At 39.5% G+C, this 19,092-nt stretch overlaps 1 protein-coding gene and 1 long non-coding RNA gene across 6 annotated transcripts; one reads left to right on the forward strand and one right to left on the reverse strand.

Annotated features, from left to right (window-relative positions):
* Positions 1–320: 320 nt before the first annotated feature.
* On the reverse strand, positions 321–11,891 carry LOC102079986 (placenta-specific gene 8 protein). Of its 4 annotated transcripts, none has more exons than XM_013266589.3 (5): positions 11,831–11,891; positions 10,606–10,667; positions 2,603–2,713; positions 2,246–2,391; positions 321–754 (listed from the first exon to the last, which is right to left on the reverse strand). In XM_013266589.3, the coding sequence occupies exons 3-5, from the start codon at positions 2,709–2,711 to the stop codon at positions 614–616; spliced, it is 396 nt and encodes a 131-aa protein (XP_013122043.1). In that variant the 5' UTR covers positions 2,712–2,713; positions 10,606–10,667; positions 11,831–11,891; the 3' UTR covers positions 321–613. The 4 variants fall into 4 exon arrangements, with proteins under 4 accessions (XP_013122043.1, XP_025761370.1, XP_013122042.1 ...); XM_025905585.1 differs by lacking the exon at positions 11,831–11,891 and adding an exon at positions 10,757–10,774 and having other exon boundaries at positions 10,606–10,625; XM_013266588.3 differs by lacking the exons at positions 10,606–10,667; positions 11,831–11,891 and adding an exon at positions 4,845–5,005.
* LOC106097062 (uncharacterized) lies at positions 6,998–16,325 on the forward strand. Of its 2 annotated transcripts, none has more exons than XR_003219072.1 (3): positions 6,998–7,211; positions 15,917–16,045; positions 16,129–16,325. It is a non-coding gene; the product is annotated as an uncharacterized LOC106097062 (long non-coding RNA). The 2 variants fall into 2 exon arrangements; XR_001223399.1 differs by lacking the exon at positions 6,998–7,211 and adding an exon at positions 7,949–7,980 and having other exon boundaries at positions 15,861–16,045.
* The last annotated feature ends 2,767 nt before the right edge of the window (positions 16,326–19,092 follow it).

Below are 19,092 nucleotides of genomic sequence, written 5' to 3' on the forward strand. Positions count from 1 at the left end.
CGGGCCGACTAGTGTGAGACCCTGTACGTGACCTACAAACTTCTAACCCCTGGTATTCAATCGTACAGTTTGAGCAGGAGCTGAATAACGAGACTGAAAAATTTGCACAGTGTATGCCCAGCTTAAGGAGACAAAGTCCTCAAAGGAAGAGGCCTCATCTTAGGAGATTAATCAGTCTTTCACTTGATCGTTTTAGGAGTTTAAGCCGAGGAGGACACTAGCTGGCCAGCCAGACCCAGCTGCCAAGGTGCGAAAGACATATTCAGGGTTTGAAGAAACGTGTCTCCACAGCTGAGCAAAAATGTACAACAAGCAACATATAATGGGTGAATACAAGCAACTTTTTATTTCAGCAAATGTTAAATTTAACTTGGGAAAGATTACAATAACAGTGACCATGTGAAATTATACAGATTTTACTGGCCAGAGTAAACAAACGTTCTCAGTTGTATTATATACCCAACACGCTACCAAAACTTAAAGCATCTTGTTTTAACAAAGACTCTACATATTGTATTGAACTACACAAGCTTCAGCACTTTGAAATACTTGAAATGAATTTTGAAATACTGTTGGCCATCTTCACTCAACCAAGAGCCAAAATGGTTACATCCTATCCACTGACAACTTGAGTGGTGACCACCGTTGAGGTGGCCGGCTGCATGTAGGCCCTGATCTTCACCTCACGATGCATCTGGCACCAGACACACTCGTAACACCAAATTATTTTACACCAGTCATCACAGCACGAACCCTGCAGGATGGAGAAGAAGAAGAGAATAAGAGAAGAATAAGAGAAGAATAAGACATAACTCAACACAATGAGGCAAACATGGTGAAGTCCCCATGCTTGCCTGATTTAGAGTACTCTCAGTGTTCACTTGGCGAATGTGAACCAGCAGTCAAGTTGTAGTTCTTTGATGCTGTTATAAGAAGCTGGGTGAGTTAATAAAAGTGAATTTGTCACAGCTGTAGTTTCCTGTAAAACAGATTTGAACAAACTGCCGTTACACTGTCTATGTGTTTAATGAAGGCACACGGGGTATGTTTGAATAGTCAGTTTCACTTAAGAAGAGAAATAAGAATGTGGGTGTCAGCTGTAATAATGTTCAGGAAAAAGAGCTTCAATCATTCTTTAATTACCTCCTTTAGCAAACAATTGACTGGAGCATCCTTTATGAAAGGAGAGGAGAAAATGCCATCCCACAATTCATAGCAACGCCTCATCCAACTATTCACGAAAACTATCCAGTACGCAGATGATTTAAATCTTAATTATAACTGAATTTTCCAATTTGTGCCATAAGCTAGTGATTTTTCACAACAGCCTGCTAAACACATGAAGAACGTGCAGAAAATGTATGTCGATTTTCTGTGTTACCAAATTTTATCAAGTTGGCAAAGCACAAAGCTCATCACAATAACTCATAAAGGAAAAAAAAAACTTTACAGGGGTGTAGAGTGGGGTCAAAACTTGGCTTACATCCACCAAGGAATTCAAGGTCAACTCAATGATGGTTGAAGATTTTTAAAAAGCCTTATAATGTTGAAAATATGATCATTATATGCGTGCTGCGTATCTTCAGCAACTCCGACCTCTCCTTCAAGGTCATGAAATGGAGCTAATGGTCCAAGTGATAATAATGCTACACAGGGCTATTTATTAAAACTATATTTCTCATTGTCATTGTTCCTATTGAAAACATGTGCGCATATAGGGAATGATATATGGGCACTGTAAATATCCCGTTACTTTGGACCCCTGACCTTTCTGCAATGTCAAATAAGGTCAAATTTTCATAAAATTCTACTTATTACTTATTGGCAACATTTAGGAAATAGTACTGCTATATGGGGACTCAAAATATCCAAAATAATTTACATCCACCTTTTTCCTTCTGACCTCATTTCTGCATTGTACATCTATGGTTTTCTTTCAAGTTGACCCAAAAGGTGTTATTTTTATTGCACTATGTATTCTTAAAAAAATCAAAGAAAACAAAATATGAATATATAAAAAAAGTAAATGAATATATAAAACTGTACAAAACACTTTTCAATTATTGTCCAGAGTGAGCTGGCTTAACGGAAGTTTGCACTCTCAGTGTGCTTCTTTTTATGTTGATTTTTGTAGGAAAAGCATATCTTTTAAAAAGAAATAGAATTTAAATAAAATAACTTTCACCCCTCAGTTTAGCTTGGCTAACAAAAATAACCTTGACCCTCCCTCGCCCTCCGCCCTTACAGGGATGCCGTGGCGGTCTCTGATGGACTGGCGGAGCATGCAGGACACCACGCAGCATACATCACAGAGTGGGAGGCAGCAACACCAGCCGTGCTTGTTGGCTGTATCGCACTGCATGCAGGGGAAACACCAAAGGGCACAGCAACCTTGACAGAAGAGGAAAATTATGCAGAGACACAAGTTTATTTCACTGTTGAATAAGTTCTCTTTCAACAACTAGCTTGTGCATCCTGTGTTTTATATGCTGACTTCAGTCCTAACTTCAGATGGTCAGATACTCAAGACCCTCTGAATGAAAGTCTGAGGAGACAGTTGATGCAAAAATCACTGTTTGTAGAGTTTGCTAGATTAACTTACAAGTGCCCATATCAGCACAGCAATCACAGAGGCCAGTGCTCCAATGCCCAGGGTTGTGATGGGTGCTGGAGACTGTCACTATCTGGGTGGCCTGCTGGTATTCAGCCATTTCTGGAGGAAAGAAGGTAGAAATAGAGATGCATTGAAGGGTTATAGTTTTGGTTGCTCCTGTGTACGGATAAATCAAATGCTAGAATATGAAAAAGATAACAGCTGGTTTGAAGCATTACTGTCCACAGTGTGGATATTTTTACAAATAACAGTTTCCTGTTTCGTGAAAATCACTGCAAAGACCATTGGCACTAAAGTTGTGAGTACATCTTTTAAAACTCATACATTTGATAAAACCCAGCTTATAAACTGCATTCACAACACATTTCAAACCAATAACTTTTATAAATCTACCGTTTCAAACAGTTCAAAGTCACACAAAATCTTAATCTGTCTTGAATGCTGAGCATTCAAGACGCACTACATCAGAAGAGCAAAGACCCTCTACACATTACTGTTTGTCCTTGTGTAGTTATAACTAAGCCAAATTGCAGAAGCACTGTGTGAAAAACTAAACTAATACCATCATTGTTTTCATCATACTTTGATGCAGCTAAAACCATGCAAACAGAAATGAAGAAATAAACTTTATCTTTGGTGTGACCACAGCTATCAAAACAGGGCAGAACCTATGAATAAACACACACAACATGCCTTCATTTCCTCATATCAAAAAACATTTTGCACGTTTGACTTGCTGAATGTTAGAACTGGTAACATTTTTGTGTTGTAACAGATACAATATAAGACATATTTAGAGTTATTTATCCATTTTTTTCTTTGGTACATAATCCCATATATCTTGCTTCATATATTTGATGTCTTCAGTTTGTATCTACAATGTAGAAAGTAATAAAAGTAAAGACTTTTGACTGTTAGTGAATATACATATATATGTACACACACACACACATGCATATATAAATTTGAGCACAATAGGACTTATTTGGGTAGCTCAAATACGTCACCTGGTTTTCTCTCACTCTAACCTCTGGTCTGTCTCAGTCAAGCTGCCCACCTAACACTAGTTTTTATTTGTATTTTTTTAAGAGTCGTGGCTCTGGTGTTATGTATGGATAAAATGGGAAGAGACACTGTTGTTACGAGCTCTTAGAAGTTTCATAGCCTTGAAAGAACTCACGAAGGTTTAGAAGAATCTGATGTAGTTAATGGAGCAATGATAACATTTATGTAACACTAAACAAGTGAGTACTGGGTCTGATTGATTTCCTTTGACTGTGTTTTGTCACCTTTAAAAACACCTGTAAGGGTGTAAACATGTATGAGGGCTACTTCCTATTTTTTTAAATCCTTTCCTGTCAGCATTTATTTAAAGTGCACTTTAACATGGTGTTAAATTACATTTGCATGCCTGTCTTGCACAAAAGCAATGATGCATGAAAGTGATGCATCTACAGCCCTTCCTGGTTTCTTACTTTCCTTTCACAGGTAACAGACAGATGTACATTCTCTGTCTTATTTGGTGCACATCAGACAATACATGAAACTTAGCAAACCCACAGGGCTGATCAGAAGATTCTAATCTGTCAAAGTGTTTATGCAAATAATATGCCCTTCACACACCGTGTAATACAAGAATAACAGGATGTTTTTTACTGTTGAAACAGTGAAAAACATGATTTAATACCATGCAAGGAATTCATTAATAGTATTATTTGTATACTTCTCTACAACACACATCTAATGAGACGTGTGAATTTCTGTCATTTTTTTCACATGGCTGTTGCTCCACTCAAATGTCTTCTGAAATGAAAGTGTTTCATCTTCCTCCTCTGCCTTTCAGATGATTTCCCTCCAAATTTGGTATTAGTTTTAACCCCGCCTTTCGGGCTGTCTGCTCTTAACTGGCTTCATCAGGTCTCAACAGTCTTTTAGTTATTTTCAGGAAGTGACATCTGTGCCATAGCAGTTACATCTTGAGGTCAGATTTGCATTACATGAGTCAATGTGATTGCAAAAAAGATGAACTGACACCTGCAAAGTGTCTCTTAAATTCAGTTTAAATGTGAGGCCACTTTTTTTACATTCAGAATGAGAATGATACAACAAAAACAAACACACATAAAAACAACAATTATATACAGAAGGCCTGTCACTCAACTAAAAGCCCAACACTGCCCTCCACAGCAGAACAGATATTAGCACAGTCTCATTTTTTTCTCTTTCTTACCTCTAGTCATTGTTGATAAAGCTCATGGTTAACATAAAGTCTCCTTATCATTGCTGAAAGGGCTGAGTTGATTATCATTGAGTTGAGGATCTCACTTTCCTTCCTCATTTCATGGCTGGAAGTTTCCTGAAGTGTGTGTAAGAGCTGTTGTAACAGCAGTGCCATGACAGTTAGATTGCCTGAAGGCACCCAATCACAACATTATTAGCAAGGAGAAATAAAATGTGCTCCTCTTCAGATTAAGTATGTAGGAAGACGGTGATGAAACTAATTTAACAGGTCCTCCATTTCTCCCAACATTTACCTCTCTATGTTTTTTGTTTTTTTTATGTTAAGGATCAGGGGACTGTGTGCCACTCCAACAGGTTCCACTCCAGAGGAGTGTTAGCGTTTCAGTAAAATAACATTTTGGGCCTTAACGTGTGCACATATCTGTTTCAAAAGCTTTGTTTATACTGCAAATATTTTGTTAGCTTGTGATCTAACTGAGATGCTAGCTTGCAAGGGCTGCACTTAATTTAAAAACTGTGAAGTAAATGTTTAGAAAGTTGTATTTTAATTTACATTTTTTATTGTGTTGCATAGCCTTATGTTTTTAAAATATTACAGCAAAATTAACCCTTTAAAGCCAAGCGTATCGTATTTGATACATGTGTTTTGTGAGGTTTTGAGACTTCTACATCATCAGCGTGAATTTTTTTTACCATCAAAAAATGATATAAACTGCATGACATTTTTAAAATGACTAAATTGCAAAACTATGGCCTATATAGCAAATGTGATACAAATTAAAACTCATGTATTTTGTCTAAAGGTTCAACAAACACTCGATTATCAAAAAATTAAAGATTTCTGGCAGTTTTTTCATGGTTCAGGTTTTAAAGGGTTAAAGGGTTTGTGTGAGATGTAAAAAAAATATATTTTGAAACAAAGATTCATCCTCTTGTGGACTAATGCGCAATCGGAAAAAACCAGAGGTCAGCGACTGCAAGCTACAGGCTCTTTTGGTCCTCAGCTGTGGCTCATGCAAGCTTTGGGTGAAAAAATAAAAAAAAATTTTTAATGTTACAGGCATTACCTTCCCTTTAATACGACAGAGTATTGGGGCCACATTGAGAACCCTTTTGAGAATAAAGTTGAAATTTCGAGAGTTTGTGAAATACTTCAGAATCGGTTTTAGTAACAAGGACGCAAATGATTTCTCTTTTAGCACATAAACACAGTGTAGTGATTTGTATAAGGATGTTGAAAAGATGGCTCAGAAAGCTGCATCTGGTCAGAAGAAAAAACACACAAACTTTTCCGAGTTTGTGTAACCTTCCAACATCTGTCTCCATCTTACCACTTTGCTATAAGTTGGTCCAGACAGAAAGCTAGCTAGCAGCTACTTGCCAAACTCAAAACACTAAGCCTTAGCCAGAGGCCTCTGTACTACGGTACTTCTATGAAGTCCAAACACCACTTGTTCTTGACTGAGGACACTCTGCAGTGCTGCATGAATATTGAAGTGACTTCTTACAGCCCTGATATGGAGAAGCTTTTCAGTGATGTTTAGAAACAGAATAACCTAACCTCACTATTTTATTCTAAAATTATTGGAAAGTGAAATTTTTTTTAGGTGTAACCTCAAATAGACAAAGTGCAAAATTATGTTTTATGTGAAAGTAGGCCTCCACATGCCAGTGTTGTTTTTTCTCCTCTTCAAAGCATTTGTTAAAAGGTTCTTAAAATAAAAGGACATATTATTACATTTGTATTAAGTGCATGTATTATCCTCTCCGAATTGCACCTGTCAGGGAATCTGTGACCAAGTGTTTTCTAGTTTGGGATTTTATGCTGTTTGTTTTTAAATGTCCATTGTGATTCTTAGGTTCGTAATTATTCCTTCGTCATGTTTAAAGTGTGTTTCGGTTAGCCTTCAGTTAATCTTAGTTCTCCCTCAGTGTCTGTCTTCTCCTGTGTTTACTTGAGTCTCCCCAGTCACCATATCAAGCTTAGGCTACGTCCACACTAATCGTTTTCTCTCCGTTTTGGCCTCGCGTCCACACCAGTGGCGGAGCGGGGGGGTGGCTTACTGGGCTTAAGCCCGGGTTGTTTTTTCAGAAGCCCGGGGTCTTTTGGAGTGTAATTTTTTCATAGTTAGATGTCTGGCTGACAACTGTATAAAACAAAAAACTACACACAATATCCGAAGCACATAGTGCACACTGTGGGAATTTACGACTGTGCGTAAATCCCCCCTAATATTGGTATGATCCGAGCTCAGGCACTAAGCGACTGAGCGAGGGGGCGGGGGGAGCTGCTGCCTCGAGTGCGCTGTTGGAGAAGCGCAGCCAGGCAGACAGAGGAGAACTGAAGTTTGACCAGGTACCAAAGCAAATCATTCGCACTGTACAAATAATGTAAATATGACAGTGTATCACGAAAGATTGATATCAAACTGATCACTTGACCCATATTACATTACTTGCTCTTCAAGTGAATCAACAAATGGCGAAATGAAAAGCCGAACAACAACAATGCTGTTTCTTTAGAGAGTCTTAGCTTACATGTGTGTTTATTTCATATTTTCAGTTGTCACCCTCCACGGCTAAATAGTGTTTCAGTAATGTACTGATATACAAGAATGGACATAAGGAGCTTCTTTCAAAGAAAAAACTCTGGTAGATGTTATTTTATATATTATGTTTTGTATGTTGTTCAGTATATTTCTATGCAAAACAAGAGGAATTTCAATACACAGCAGTATATTCACAGTTTAAACCAGATACTTACATACACTTTATGGAAAACACAAGAACATTTTTTACTGTACAACATCAATTTAGAGTAAACTTGTTTTGTTTTGGATAAATAAATATTGAAATATCTTTTGAATTAGTTAAATGTCAGAATAAAAAGAGGGAGCTGTCTATCACTTTCATCATATTTAGGAGTATATATACACTAAGTTTATTGTTACTTAATAAGAAAACTCCAGACGATTCCATTCTGAGCTTAAGAAGCTTCTGATAGGTTAGTAGAGTCCATGTGAGTAAATTGGTGGCACACCTGTGGATCCATATAAGGCAAAACACAGAAACACAGGCTCTGTGTTTTGCCTTATCAGAGAGGAACAGAGAGGGAACAAGAGCAGGTGAGACAGACATGTTAGTCAAATGGTTGTTTACCAAAAGTATCACCGTATCATAGGTACTCATGTATCTCGTACCTAGTGTTTCTTTTTAGGTTTGTTATTTTTCAAATTCTACATTTATTAAGTTATGCAGGCTTGTTTGCACAACAAGGCTAAATAATTATATAAACTTTTCTGAATCTAAATAGTGGACTTTGGTAGAATTAAAAAATAAGTGTAGTGCAGGTCTATGATGATTTTTAGTGTTACTATCATCTAGTTCTGATTCTGGTTCTGTCTTGGTTAAATCCTAAGTAGTCCTGATTTTGAACTGTTGTAGTCCTGTTTTAATTCCAGATCAGTTCTGGGTCTGGTTGAATTGGGGTTTAGTCCTCGTGTCTTGATACAACCCCGACTTTGTTCTGCTTTGCTGCTTAATTAAAAAACTAGTTTAAGGTGTCCTGCGGATGTGATATATATTTTCCTATATAAAGTCATTCTTTTTTGAACAAAACTCAAAACAGAGCCTATTAATCTTTCAGTCCCCCCCCAAAAAAACCCCAAAAAACAAACAATTAAAAAAAAAATCCCACATGCATACTACCCTTTAGGGCCTCTGGTCCACACTGAGACGGCGTTTTCCTCAAGGAAAAACGCAGCAGTTTGAAAACGCTCTCAAAAACACATACATTTCAAAACGGAGCTGTCCCGTCGCAGTGTGAACACTTGAAAACGCAGACTTTCTAAAACGATGAGCATTTTAGTCATGATGCAGTCATGTGACCAATTAAACAAAGACAGCGGAGGGCATTGTACAGCAGTTGTTTTGATTGCTCTCAGTTTTGACAGCCCTAAAAAAGATTATTATCAGTTTGTACATGCTCCAGATAGATATTCTTCAAATTCTTTAATTCTCACTCGCTTTTGTGCATGCGCAGGACTGGAATGTAAGCGTTTTGGGCCGTTTCAATGTGGACGCACAAATCTGTGAAAACGACTGAAAACGCTAGTGTGGACATGGAGCGTTTTCAGACGAAAATGCTGTTTTCAAATCTATCCGGGCTAGTGTGGACGTACCCTCACATGTCCACACTAGCCCGGATAGGTTTGATAGCACTCCGCTATCTTTGTTTAATTGGTCACATGACTGCATCACATGACTAAAATGCGTCATCGTTTTAGAACGTCTGCGTTTTCCAGTGTCCACACTGCGACTGGACAGCTCCGTTTTGAAATGTATGCGTTTTCGAGAGTGTTTTCAAAACGCTGCATTTTCCCTTGAGGAAAGCTTGAGTCGCTTTCTGCATTTCCTTTTGATGTTGCTGACCCTTTGTTCTAATGACTTGGTGATATAAGTAAAATTGAGTAGATTTGATTTGAAATAACAGAACTCAAACCAATTACAGAAACATAACAATAAAGCAACCAAAAGTAAGAAATAACAATAACTAGAATAAAAATCAAGGATAAAATAGATAGAATATACAGCCAGTGGCAGCTAGAATGTATTTCAAACAATCATTTCAGAGGAATACAGATTGAAATGAATGCTTAGCAAGACTAACATGAAGCAGCGTTATGCTTTACTGTATTTTGGACCAGTAAGCAATTTGAGGAAGCTTTTAAGGTGGAAGGGTTTTAAGGCTGATGAAACAGCTGTTTTAAAATACCACAGTGACACTTCTCACTAATTTAAAAAAAAAAGGTTTGACAACGCCACGGGAACACTAGCTGAAAATGCCTTTTATATCACATAATGGCACGTATTGTATCGTATAAAGGTACTATCATTTTAGAGTTGCATTTTCATGAATACAAATACGTTCGGGCACTTATTTAAACTTTCACAGCTGTTATGATAATTACATCTATTACAGATATTATGGTGTGCCTTCATGACCTTGTTCGACCTCTGATGTGCCTCAACAACAAGAGGATGAAACTGCCACAGTGCAGTGTAAGGCTGTAAAGGTGGTTAAAAGGCTCGTATCGGTCCAGTGTGCTTGTAGAGGCCTGTCTCTGAGGCAGATAGTGAGCAGAATTATGTGACGCAGACTGTAGACTACAATGTGATGGGAAAGAAGGGTTGAAATGCGAGGAGATTTCAGCCTTTGCAGCCTGTATAGCATATCATAGAATATCTTTCTTTTTTAGAAAAATGCTAACAGTTTATTATTGGCAACTTCATGACCACTCCAGATCATTGTGTATAGCTGTCGACTCAATTACTCAAACAAATCATAGGATCCATATCAAGAAAGGAATAAGTATAAATATCAAATAAGGAAAATGTATCAAATGCATGTCAAACTAAATAAGAAAATTTTAGATATACAAAATTTTTTAATTACAACATTGGAACTATTATTAGTAGTAATAGGCCTGTATTTGTATAGCGCTTTACTAGTCCCTAAGGACCCCAAAGCGCTTTAAACTACAGTCAGTCATTCACACGCTGGTGATGGCAAGCCAGAATGACTGAGACTGTCCAAGCCGGGGCTCGAACCGGCAACCTTCCGATTATAAAGTAAACTCCCAACTCTTGAGTCACGATCGCCCCGAGAGTGGTAGTATAGTAGTAGTATTACAACTGGCAGAGAAAAATTGTTGACTGAAGTTGTTCCTCAGTATAAAAACTTGTCTTACCTTTTCTCTGGTTCTCTCAGCTTTGAAAAGAAATGAGAGAAAGTGGACAACTCAGCATTTAACTAGAAATCAGAGAGGGGAGGGGGAAAAGGGGAAGATAATGCTGTAGCTCTATATGCACACAAATACACATAAATGGACACACACACACCTCTGCAAAAACGGTTTTGTTCTGTTTTTTGTTTGTTTTTGGCTTCTTTGTTCTTTCTTTCTCTTGAGGACAGTGACCAAAAAAATGTTATGTAATGCTGGAACATTGACAAACAAGCCTCGTCATTTCCCCAGTAAAACTGCACCATAGATGGCTTGGCCAATCTTAATGCTGTTTACACATGCAATAGAAGTCAGATGCAAAGCGAAAAAATAAACAAATGAAGAAATAAAAGAACAAGATGAATGACTGACTCAGTCATCTGTTAACTTTTTCAACACTAAATCTAGATTTAGTGTTGAAGAAAACTGCTACAAGGTATTTGGTGCATCTTCTGGACAGAGAAAAGAAGATAAGGATGACTTGGTGAGGAAGTCAAAGTGAGGTCTAGAGTGAGGAAGTAGAGAAAAGTATTCAAAGCAAGAAGTTAGCAAAAGGTTTTCAAGCATGAGATTGTTGTGCAGTGCTGTAATGAAAACAGAGGGATGAGCTGATGAGCCATATGAAGATACGGGAAAGAGTTGTTTAAAAAAGTGTAATCTTAACTGCATGCCTCAGTTTTACTGCATGGTAAAGAAATGTCTGATTTCGGACTGGCAGGGAACCATTCTGTCGTGGTCAGAGGTGTGATGAAGTAGAGCTGTCTTTGGTCTAGAACAGGGGTGTCAAACTCAATTGCACTGGGGGCCAAAAATCAAGGCACACTTTAGGTCGCGGGCCAAACAAGATAAACATTTATTGAACACACTAAAACAATGTTTTTTTAAACATAAATATGAATAAAAACAGACAGGAATATAATTCTAGAATAAATAAACTTAAAACTAGAAAAAGTTTGCATTTCCTGCGAAAATGCTGTGTGGATGCCTTTATGCTGAAGTTGCCTGCTGAAAAAGCTGAAAAAGTTGAAAACTTGCAAAAAGTTGTATGGCGGAGAAGAAACTGAAAATTCTGCTGAAAACAGGTGAAGAAGCAGAAAATTTTTGCTGAAAAGTGATGAAAAGCCAAAAATTCTACTGAGAGGGGTAAAGATAGAGAAATTTTTGCTGAAAAGTGGTGGAAAAAAAACCTTACCCTGAGCAGGATTCGAACCTGGCCCTGCTGGTCTCAAGGCAGCCACTCAGCTCACTGAGCCAAACTCATTCTGACAAAGAGTAGATGGAGAGACTGACAATTTTGCTGAAATGAGCAGAAGCTGCTGAGAATTGTGCTGATAAGAGGTGAAAAGGCTGAAAATTTTGCAGAAAAGAGGTGAATCAGCAGAATTTCTGCTGAAAAGAGGTAAAGAAGCAAAAACTTGCGCTGAAAAGAGACGAATCAGCAGAATTTCTGCTCAAAAGAGGTTTTTCCTGAAAAAAGCTGATATTTGTGCTGATAAGATGTGAAAAGGCTGAAAATTTTGCAGAAGAGGTGAATAAGCAGAATTTGGGCTGAAAAGAGGTGCAAATTCTGCTGAAAAGAGTTCAATCAGCAGAATTTCTGCTGAAAAGATGTTTTTGCTGAAAATAGCTGAAAAAGCTGGGATTTGTGCTGAAAACTGGTGAAAAAACTGAAAATTTTGCTGAAAAGGGGTGAAAAAGCTGAAATTGAGTTAAAAAAGTTTAACTGTTAACCCGGGCCTCCCAGTCTGAGAACGGATGCTCATCTCACTGAGCTAAAACACAGCTCAGCCCAGCAAGCAAAATCAGTGACACCACTGATAATATGGCAGAAATGGGCAAAAAATATTGCAAAAAAAATTCAATATCTCAAAAAGTATAGAAGTTATGAGCACCAAAAGTCATAGCGCACAATAGCAGAAAGAGCAGAATTTTTAAAGTTTGAACTGAGAAAATCGGCTGAAAACTGAGGGAGTAGTTAAGCGCCAAAAAACGTACGGAAGCAACTAGAATAAAGTAGAATAAAGAATAAAGAGAAACAGGAACTCAATAGTGTGGAAGCCCTTTTAGGGCATCCACACAAAATAAACTTTAACTTTAAATATTTTGCTCCCCATAAAAATATATCCTGTCAAAATTATGCAAGTTAGAAATATGAACATGCAGCCAAAAACCCCAGAAAAAATAAATGAAAGCACACACAAGTTTGGAGCCGCATGTAGACGGAGCTGGGGTACTGCTTCAGGAATGGAACTAATAAACTGTGCGGGCCATTCAGTGTCGTACTTTGCCTTGAGTGTCCCATTACACTGCAGCTCCATCTGAATCTGCACAGGTGCAGTTTCCACGTAAATGGATTGCGAAGCAGCTCGAAATTCTCTTTTTGTGCTTCAAAGTCTCCAAAGCACCGTGCGAACTCAGTGTGCAGTGCGCTCAGCTTATCAGCAAAGTGCACCGACTTGGTTCAACATTACTTGGCAACAGAGAAAGTGAGGCAAGTTGCACTGGTGCATTTGTGACAGCTTCACTTGAAATGCCTTCACCGCATCATACATGCCATGTCCATGAACTGACAGATTTCCTTGCTGAGCTCAAAAGCTCGACTGAGAACTTTTCCCCAACTCAGCCAACGGACCTCTGTATGATAAGGAATGTCGGCAAACTCTGAATCTATTTCCCACATCAAAGACTGAAACTGACGGTGATTTAAACTTTTAGCTCAGATAAAATTTACGGTTTGTGTTACGGTGATCATTACATGCTCCATTTTTAGGACTTTACCACACAGCATTTCCTGGTGTATGATGTAGTGATATGCTGTTAACTCACCGGTACAGTTCTCCTGCATCTTTACTCGCATCCTGCTGACTAGTCCGCTTTTTTCACCGCACAACACCGGCGCTCCATCTGTTGTCCAACAAGTTTGTCCCAGGGCAGTTTCATGTCGGTTACACTTTGACATATGTTTTCAAAAATGTCTTTTCCTGTCGTTGTCCCGTGCATCGATTTAATGTTCAATATTTCCTCTCCACGGATGAAGATGGCCAGCTGTGCAATGTCCATCATGTCTATACTTTCATCCACAGCAAGAGAGTATGCAATAAAGTTTTTGCTTCTTTCACACAACTGTGTTCTTAAATCAGCAGCCATCTCACAAACCCAATCAGCAGTTTTGTCTGGACACAAGACGTCGCACACCTTCATCATGCAGCTCTTCAGAGTGGTACCGGGCTGATTTGACTGTCTCCTCTGCTACAATAAAACTTGCTTTCACAACAGCTTCACTTTGTGATTTTGCTCTGGTGAAAAACATCTGCTGAAATGTCAGATTCTTCTTTAGCTCTTTTACCTTCTGTTTCTGCTCTGCATTTAGGTTTTTCAGCTTATCTCATAGTGCCGTCTTAAATTGAATTCCTTAATTACAGCCACATTAGTTCCACTAATAAGACACACGGGTTTACCGGCAATGTTTGTAAACATATATTCATTCGCCCACCGGTGCTAGAAGGCTCTGTTTTCAGAATCAACTTTTCTCTTGGCCATTGTGGGGACTAGCTTCGCAATAACAGAAGTTTGACTTGATTGAGGCGGGAATGTTCCAAGGTAGCCTAGCATTCAGCAAGGAGGCTGCAGCGCTGCATTATGGGATCTGTTGTTTGTGTGTTGTTAGCGCGTCATATCGCCGGGCGATGCATAACAATAATAATAAATCTATATAAAATGATCTCGCGGCCGGATATAAATGCACGCTGGGCCGGATGTGGCCCGCGGGCCTTGAGTTTGACACATGTGGTCTAGAAGAAATGGAGAAAATTAAAAAAAAAAAAATGGCAGACATTAGCTACAACACAAGATGTTTTCTGATGCTTTGGTCCTGACTGCAAAACATTTTATCTCAGTGAAATTTATTTAAAAAGACGATCACTTGGTGACAAGCTTGCCATACACTGAAAATACCACTCATGCTGATATAAAGGTCTCCAGCCATCACACTACAGATGTGTCACGGGTGTAAGCTTAGAAGGGAACCCCTGCTATAACGGGGAGAGCAGCAGGGGGTGATCACGGAAACAGAAGACGTATACCCGATTAAAATACTTTGAATGCTATGCGCAGTAGCCACCTTTTCTCACATTTATAAGAATAAACTGCTGAAGGGCTCCTTAGTACAGCCCAACACTGCCCTCTACAGTAAAACTGATGTTAGCACAGCCTCAAATTCTTTACTTCTTTATGATGTGTGGCTCATGTTTAAACTTTAGTAGTTGTTCAGAAATATTTTGCTTAATTTCCAATTTCCTTATGTTCTCTGAGGCTGAGGTGATGAACGTTTAGCACAGAGGATCTCAGATATTTCCTGCATTTTGTGGTTAAAGTCTACAACAGTAACACTGCTGCAGAACACACTGGACACGCACACACACTGTCAACAGATAATGCATACACTTGACACTGGTTTATATTTCTAATACTTTGTTTCATAAATTGTGTTACCACCTATGATGACTAGAGCAAAGGTCTTAGACCTGCAGCTCGAGAGCTCCTTTGCCCATTTCCAGTGGTTTTCCAAAGTTTTGATGAATGTTTAAAGAGCGATAAACATGTTTTAAAAATTTATTTCAACATTTCCTTTTTTATTTCCTGACGTGCATCGTCACTTGGTACCTTACTCCTTACATTTTGCTAATTGTCAATTATAAGAAAAGACAAATTGATAGTTGTGATGGATCCCATATCCAAGGCAGTAAAAGTTGGTAGTAAAAAGAGAGATTTTAAAAATGCAAGAACAGGTTTATTTCCTTTCATTGCTGCTGCAGGCTTACTGGTGTTTTTGGTCTGCAGCAGGATTTCTTGCTGTCCTTAGAGGTATAAGAATTAAAACACAAGTGAAAACTCTCTAAGGCTGTTTTTAGCAATCGACATCCACTCAATGAATTAGTGTCAAACACCAGCAACCACGTCAAGAGCAGTTGTGGAATACAGTCCAAGTGTCATGGTCTGGGTGAGTGCTCTTCATCTGAGTTGCTGTCTCCACCTGTGGGCGGAGTGGCTGCACTCTGGCGTGTCTCCACAACTGCAAGCAATTATGCTGCCGGCTTTTGAGACTCACCACCACTCACCACTAGTCCTTGCCAAGTGTTCTGGTAGCCACAGTTAGTGCTGGCCACCACACTTTTGTTGAGAAGAGTTTCCCACAGAAAAAGACCTTTTGTTTGTTTCTACAGCCTTTCAGCTAACTCCATCCGTGACAATACTCACCTTCATCTTGTTGCTTCATCAGCTCCAGTTCACTCTACTCACCTACCTGCCCTCCGGCCACAGTCATGGCAGTCCACCGATTCCCTGGAGTCTGGCTGCTTCACCTGGACCGCTCGACCTCCCCCAAACACCAGTTCTCTACCTGCAAAGTGTAAGCCTGAAAGACTCTGCTTTGATTTTTCTTCTCTGGATATCATGTCTTTAACCACTGAATCTATTCTCCTCTCTTTGCAGTGTACTGAGACTCCCGGATGCATCTCTGATGCCCATGCCCTTCCTCCTTGCCCTGAACCTAAACTTACAAAATGAATTTAGTTTTCTCTCATGTTCTATGTTCTTGTACCAGGTTCTATATCACAGATTGTATAACAGATCTGGAAAGTCATAGTTCATGGTCTTGCCTTTGCAATTTCGTGTTTTTGTGCAATAAAATCCAGTAATCAACACCTACCAGTGCCTTTGAGGTCTGCTACTGAGTCTATTTTGTGCAGCCTTAACCGTGACACCGAGTCCCCTACTCGTGGGTCTTCTGCGTCACACACCAATGGGGAGATACTTTTAACAGATTTCTGAACACATATATTTAAAGTTTCTTTTAATCCCAATCGTGAAGGGTAATGGGGTTTATATTTGTCAAGCACGGTCCCAAGTCACCCAGATTGTTCTGTTTCCTCCTCATTCTCAAAATCCAATGGCTGAAATGTGATGGACAAGTGAAATTGCTGAATTTGAGGAAATTGGTAAAGATTTGCACCACCGACTTTTACGTCCAAACTACCGGCATTTGCCATGAGCTCCTGGATGGTGTGTGGCTTTAAGATCATCACACAATGGACTGTGGATTGCCGCCTACTTTGATTGCTGTACACCAGGCATGTCCAAAGTCATTGGCCCGCGGTCCAGTTTTAATTGGCCCGCAAGTAATTTTATAAATAGAATAGAAAATGGCCCGCACTTCAACTTTTGCTTGAGTTTATTGCACTTCTTAGTTTTAACACCAGGGGGAGCTGCTGTTGATCAAGGCAGTTGCTCCACCAAAAAGGACAATCACAGAAGAAATTTATCCCAAGTTACTAAACATGGCAGAACCAAAGAAGCGAAAGGTCGAAAGTGAGTGCAGAAAATTTCAGACAGGGTGGGAGAGTGAATATTTCTTCAAAGAATTCAAGGGGACGTGTGTCTGTTTGATCTGCACTGAAACTGTGGCAGTTATGAAAGAGTATAATGTACAACGTCATTATGAAACCAAACATCAGGCCTATGCATCCTACACTGGTGCTGAGCGAGAGCAGAAATTAAAGCAAAGGGTAGCTCTCCTGCGGGGTCAGCAACAGTATTTTTTTCGTGCTCAAATTGTCCAGGAAAAGGCTCCAATAGCAGCTATGAGGTCGCCCAACTCATCGCAAGACATGGCAAGCCTTTTTCAGATGGAGACCTCATAAAACACTGCCTCGTTAAAGTCACCGAAATAATGTGCCCGGAAAAAGTGCAGGACTTCAACAATGTCAGCATGTCCAGAAATCCAGTTGTGCGACGCATTGAAGACTCGCCAGCCAACATTAAACTGCAGCTGTCTGATAAAGCTGTGCTTTTGATTTTTACTCCATGGCATGCGATCCGAGCACCAATGCCACAGACACCGCACAGCTGCTAATTTTTTGCGGGGAGTGGATGAGAGCACGAGCGCTTTAGGTGAGTAAAAAATATATTCCACAGTACCCGTGTGTTAATATGCAGGTACACATGCTTCAAATATCAATAATGCGCATCAATTCTGTCACTACCCTGCTTTTGCGCACCACTTTCTTACATGCGTTTTTCTTGTTAACACACAGAGTACACACCGCTGTGCACAGCGCACGCACACGCAAAGTCAGCTGATCTCCTCTGATGCAGATCTGCTCCTTGATCAAGTGACATTTGTCTGGATTTTTGGCACAAGTGGCGCACAATCAGCACCGCGGCTGGATGGCCCGATTTACATACCCAGCGCAGCTGATACTCACCAGAATAATTTACTAAAATTATATGGACTCATGTTATTAAGTCCAGTTCAGTCTGTTAATGTTGATAATCGTTTCAAACGAACGTTAATAGATGTTTTGCTAAGCCTAATGACGTAAATAACAAACGTGAAATGTACCCGTCCCATTTTCCCCTTTATTGTTTTTTCTCTGTGCTGTAAATCTTCTGTCTAAGAAGAGATCTGAGGCTGCTGTTCTGAGAATGAGCTACCAAAGCTTTCTCTGAATAAATCAACAAAGATCCATTTATGGAAAGCTGTGATGAAGGCAGTTTTGTCTTTAATTATATTCAACAATATAACACATTTGACCACTTTTAAGTGATTTTTAATACAGTAAAGTTAAGGTTATATACCTAATTTCTAGTAAGTGGCCCAGCCCCTCCTATATTTTTATGTATGTGGCCCTCAGCGAAAAAAGTTTGGACACCCCTGCTGTACACACACACACACACACGCATACAGAGAGTTGCAGTTTATCCTTTGATGCCTGGGGCTTTAACACTCTCTCCACGCGTTTGGGTAAGACATCGTAGTTTCACACCAGTGAGGCTGTGCTGCCAGCAGTTTGTCCGAGGGTGTAATACTTGCAGGAGCTGAGTGGATTTGTTTTCAAGCCGGCTCTGACACTTCTTCCTCACAGGACTTCTGTCTAGTAAATAATGAAGGATGTTAATATGCTCTTTAGTTGAAGTACAGTACTGGGTTGCTGTGAGCTTTAACACTTTATCCTCGCAGGTCTTCTATCTCATGGAATTTGTCCGCGGGTGTAATGCTTGTAGCAGCCGAGTAGGTCTGAGACTTCCTCCTTGCACCTCTTCTATCTAGTGAAGTATGAAGTATGTTAATATTGGGTTTTTGTCGAGCAGCGTCCAGGCTGGCCTGTCTCCACCTCGTTCTATAGCTCCACACTGGTATTCCTGTGCGTTATGTGTGGTTTTGTGCTTTGAGCCTCACTCTTTACGGGTATGTTAATACTGTCTTTTCATGAAGTGAAGTAGAGTTCCCCGCTGCTCAGCGGTCCTGTAAGACGGAGTTGAAAGGCTGTTACGGCTGTGTCTTCGTTGTATCTTCGGCAAGGATGGTCGCTTTTTGCTGTATTTCCTCCGACTTGCTGAAATGCAAGTCAAATACACGACGATTTGTCCATTTGCTCCACACGCAGCAACAAGAAG

This window comes from Oreochromis niloticus, linkage group LG3 (assembly GCF_001858045.2).
Source record: "Oreochromis niloticus isolate F11D_XX linkage group LG3, O_niloticus_UMD_NMBU, whole genome shotgun sequence".
In the NCBI taxonomy this organism is placed as follows: domain Eukaryota; kingdom Metazoa; phylum Chordata; class Actinopteri; order Cichliformes; family Cichlidae; genus Oreochromis; species Oreochromis niloticus.

Excerpts from the sequence above, each read along its gene's own strand:
- LOC102079986 (XM_013266588.3), bottom strand. Across the intron at positions 2,392-2,602 it reads CTGTGCTGATATGGGCACTT|GTTGCTGTGCCCTTTGGTGT; the intron begins GTAAGTTAATCT and ends TCTTCTGTCAAG. Across the intron at positions 755-2,245 it reads GAGACCGCCACGGCATCCCT|GGTTCGTGCTGTGATGACTG; the intron begins GTAAGGGCGGAG and ends TCCATCCTGCAG.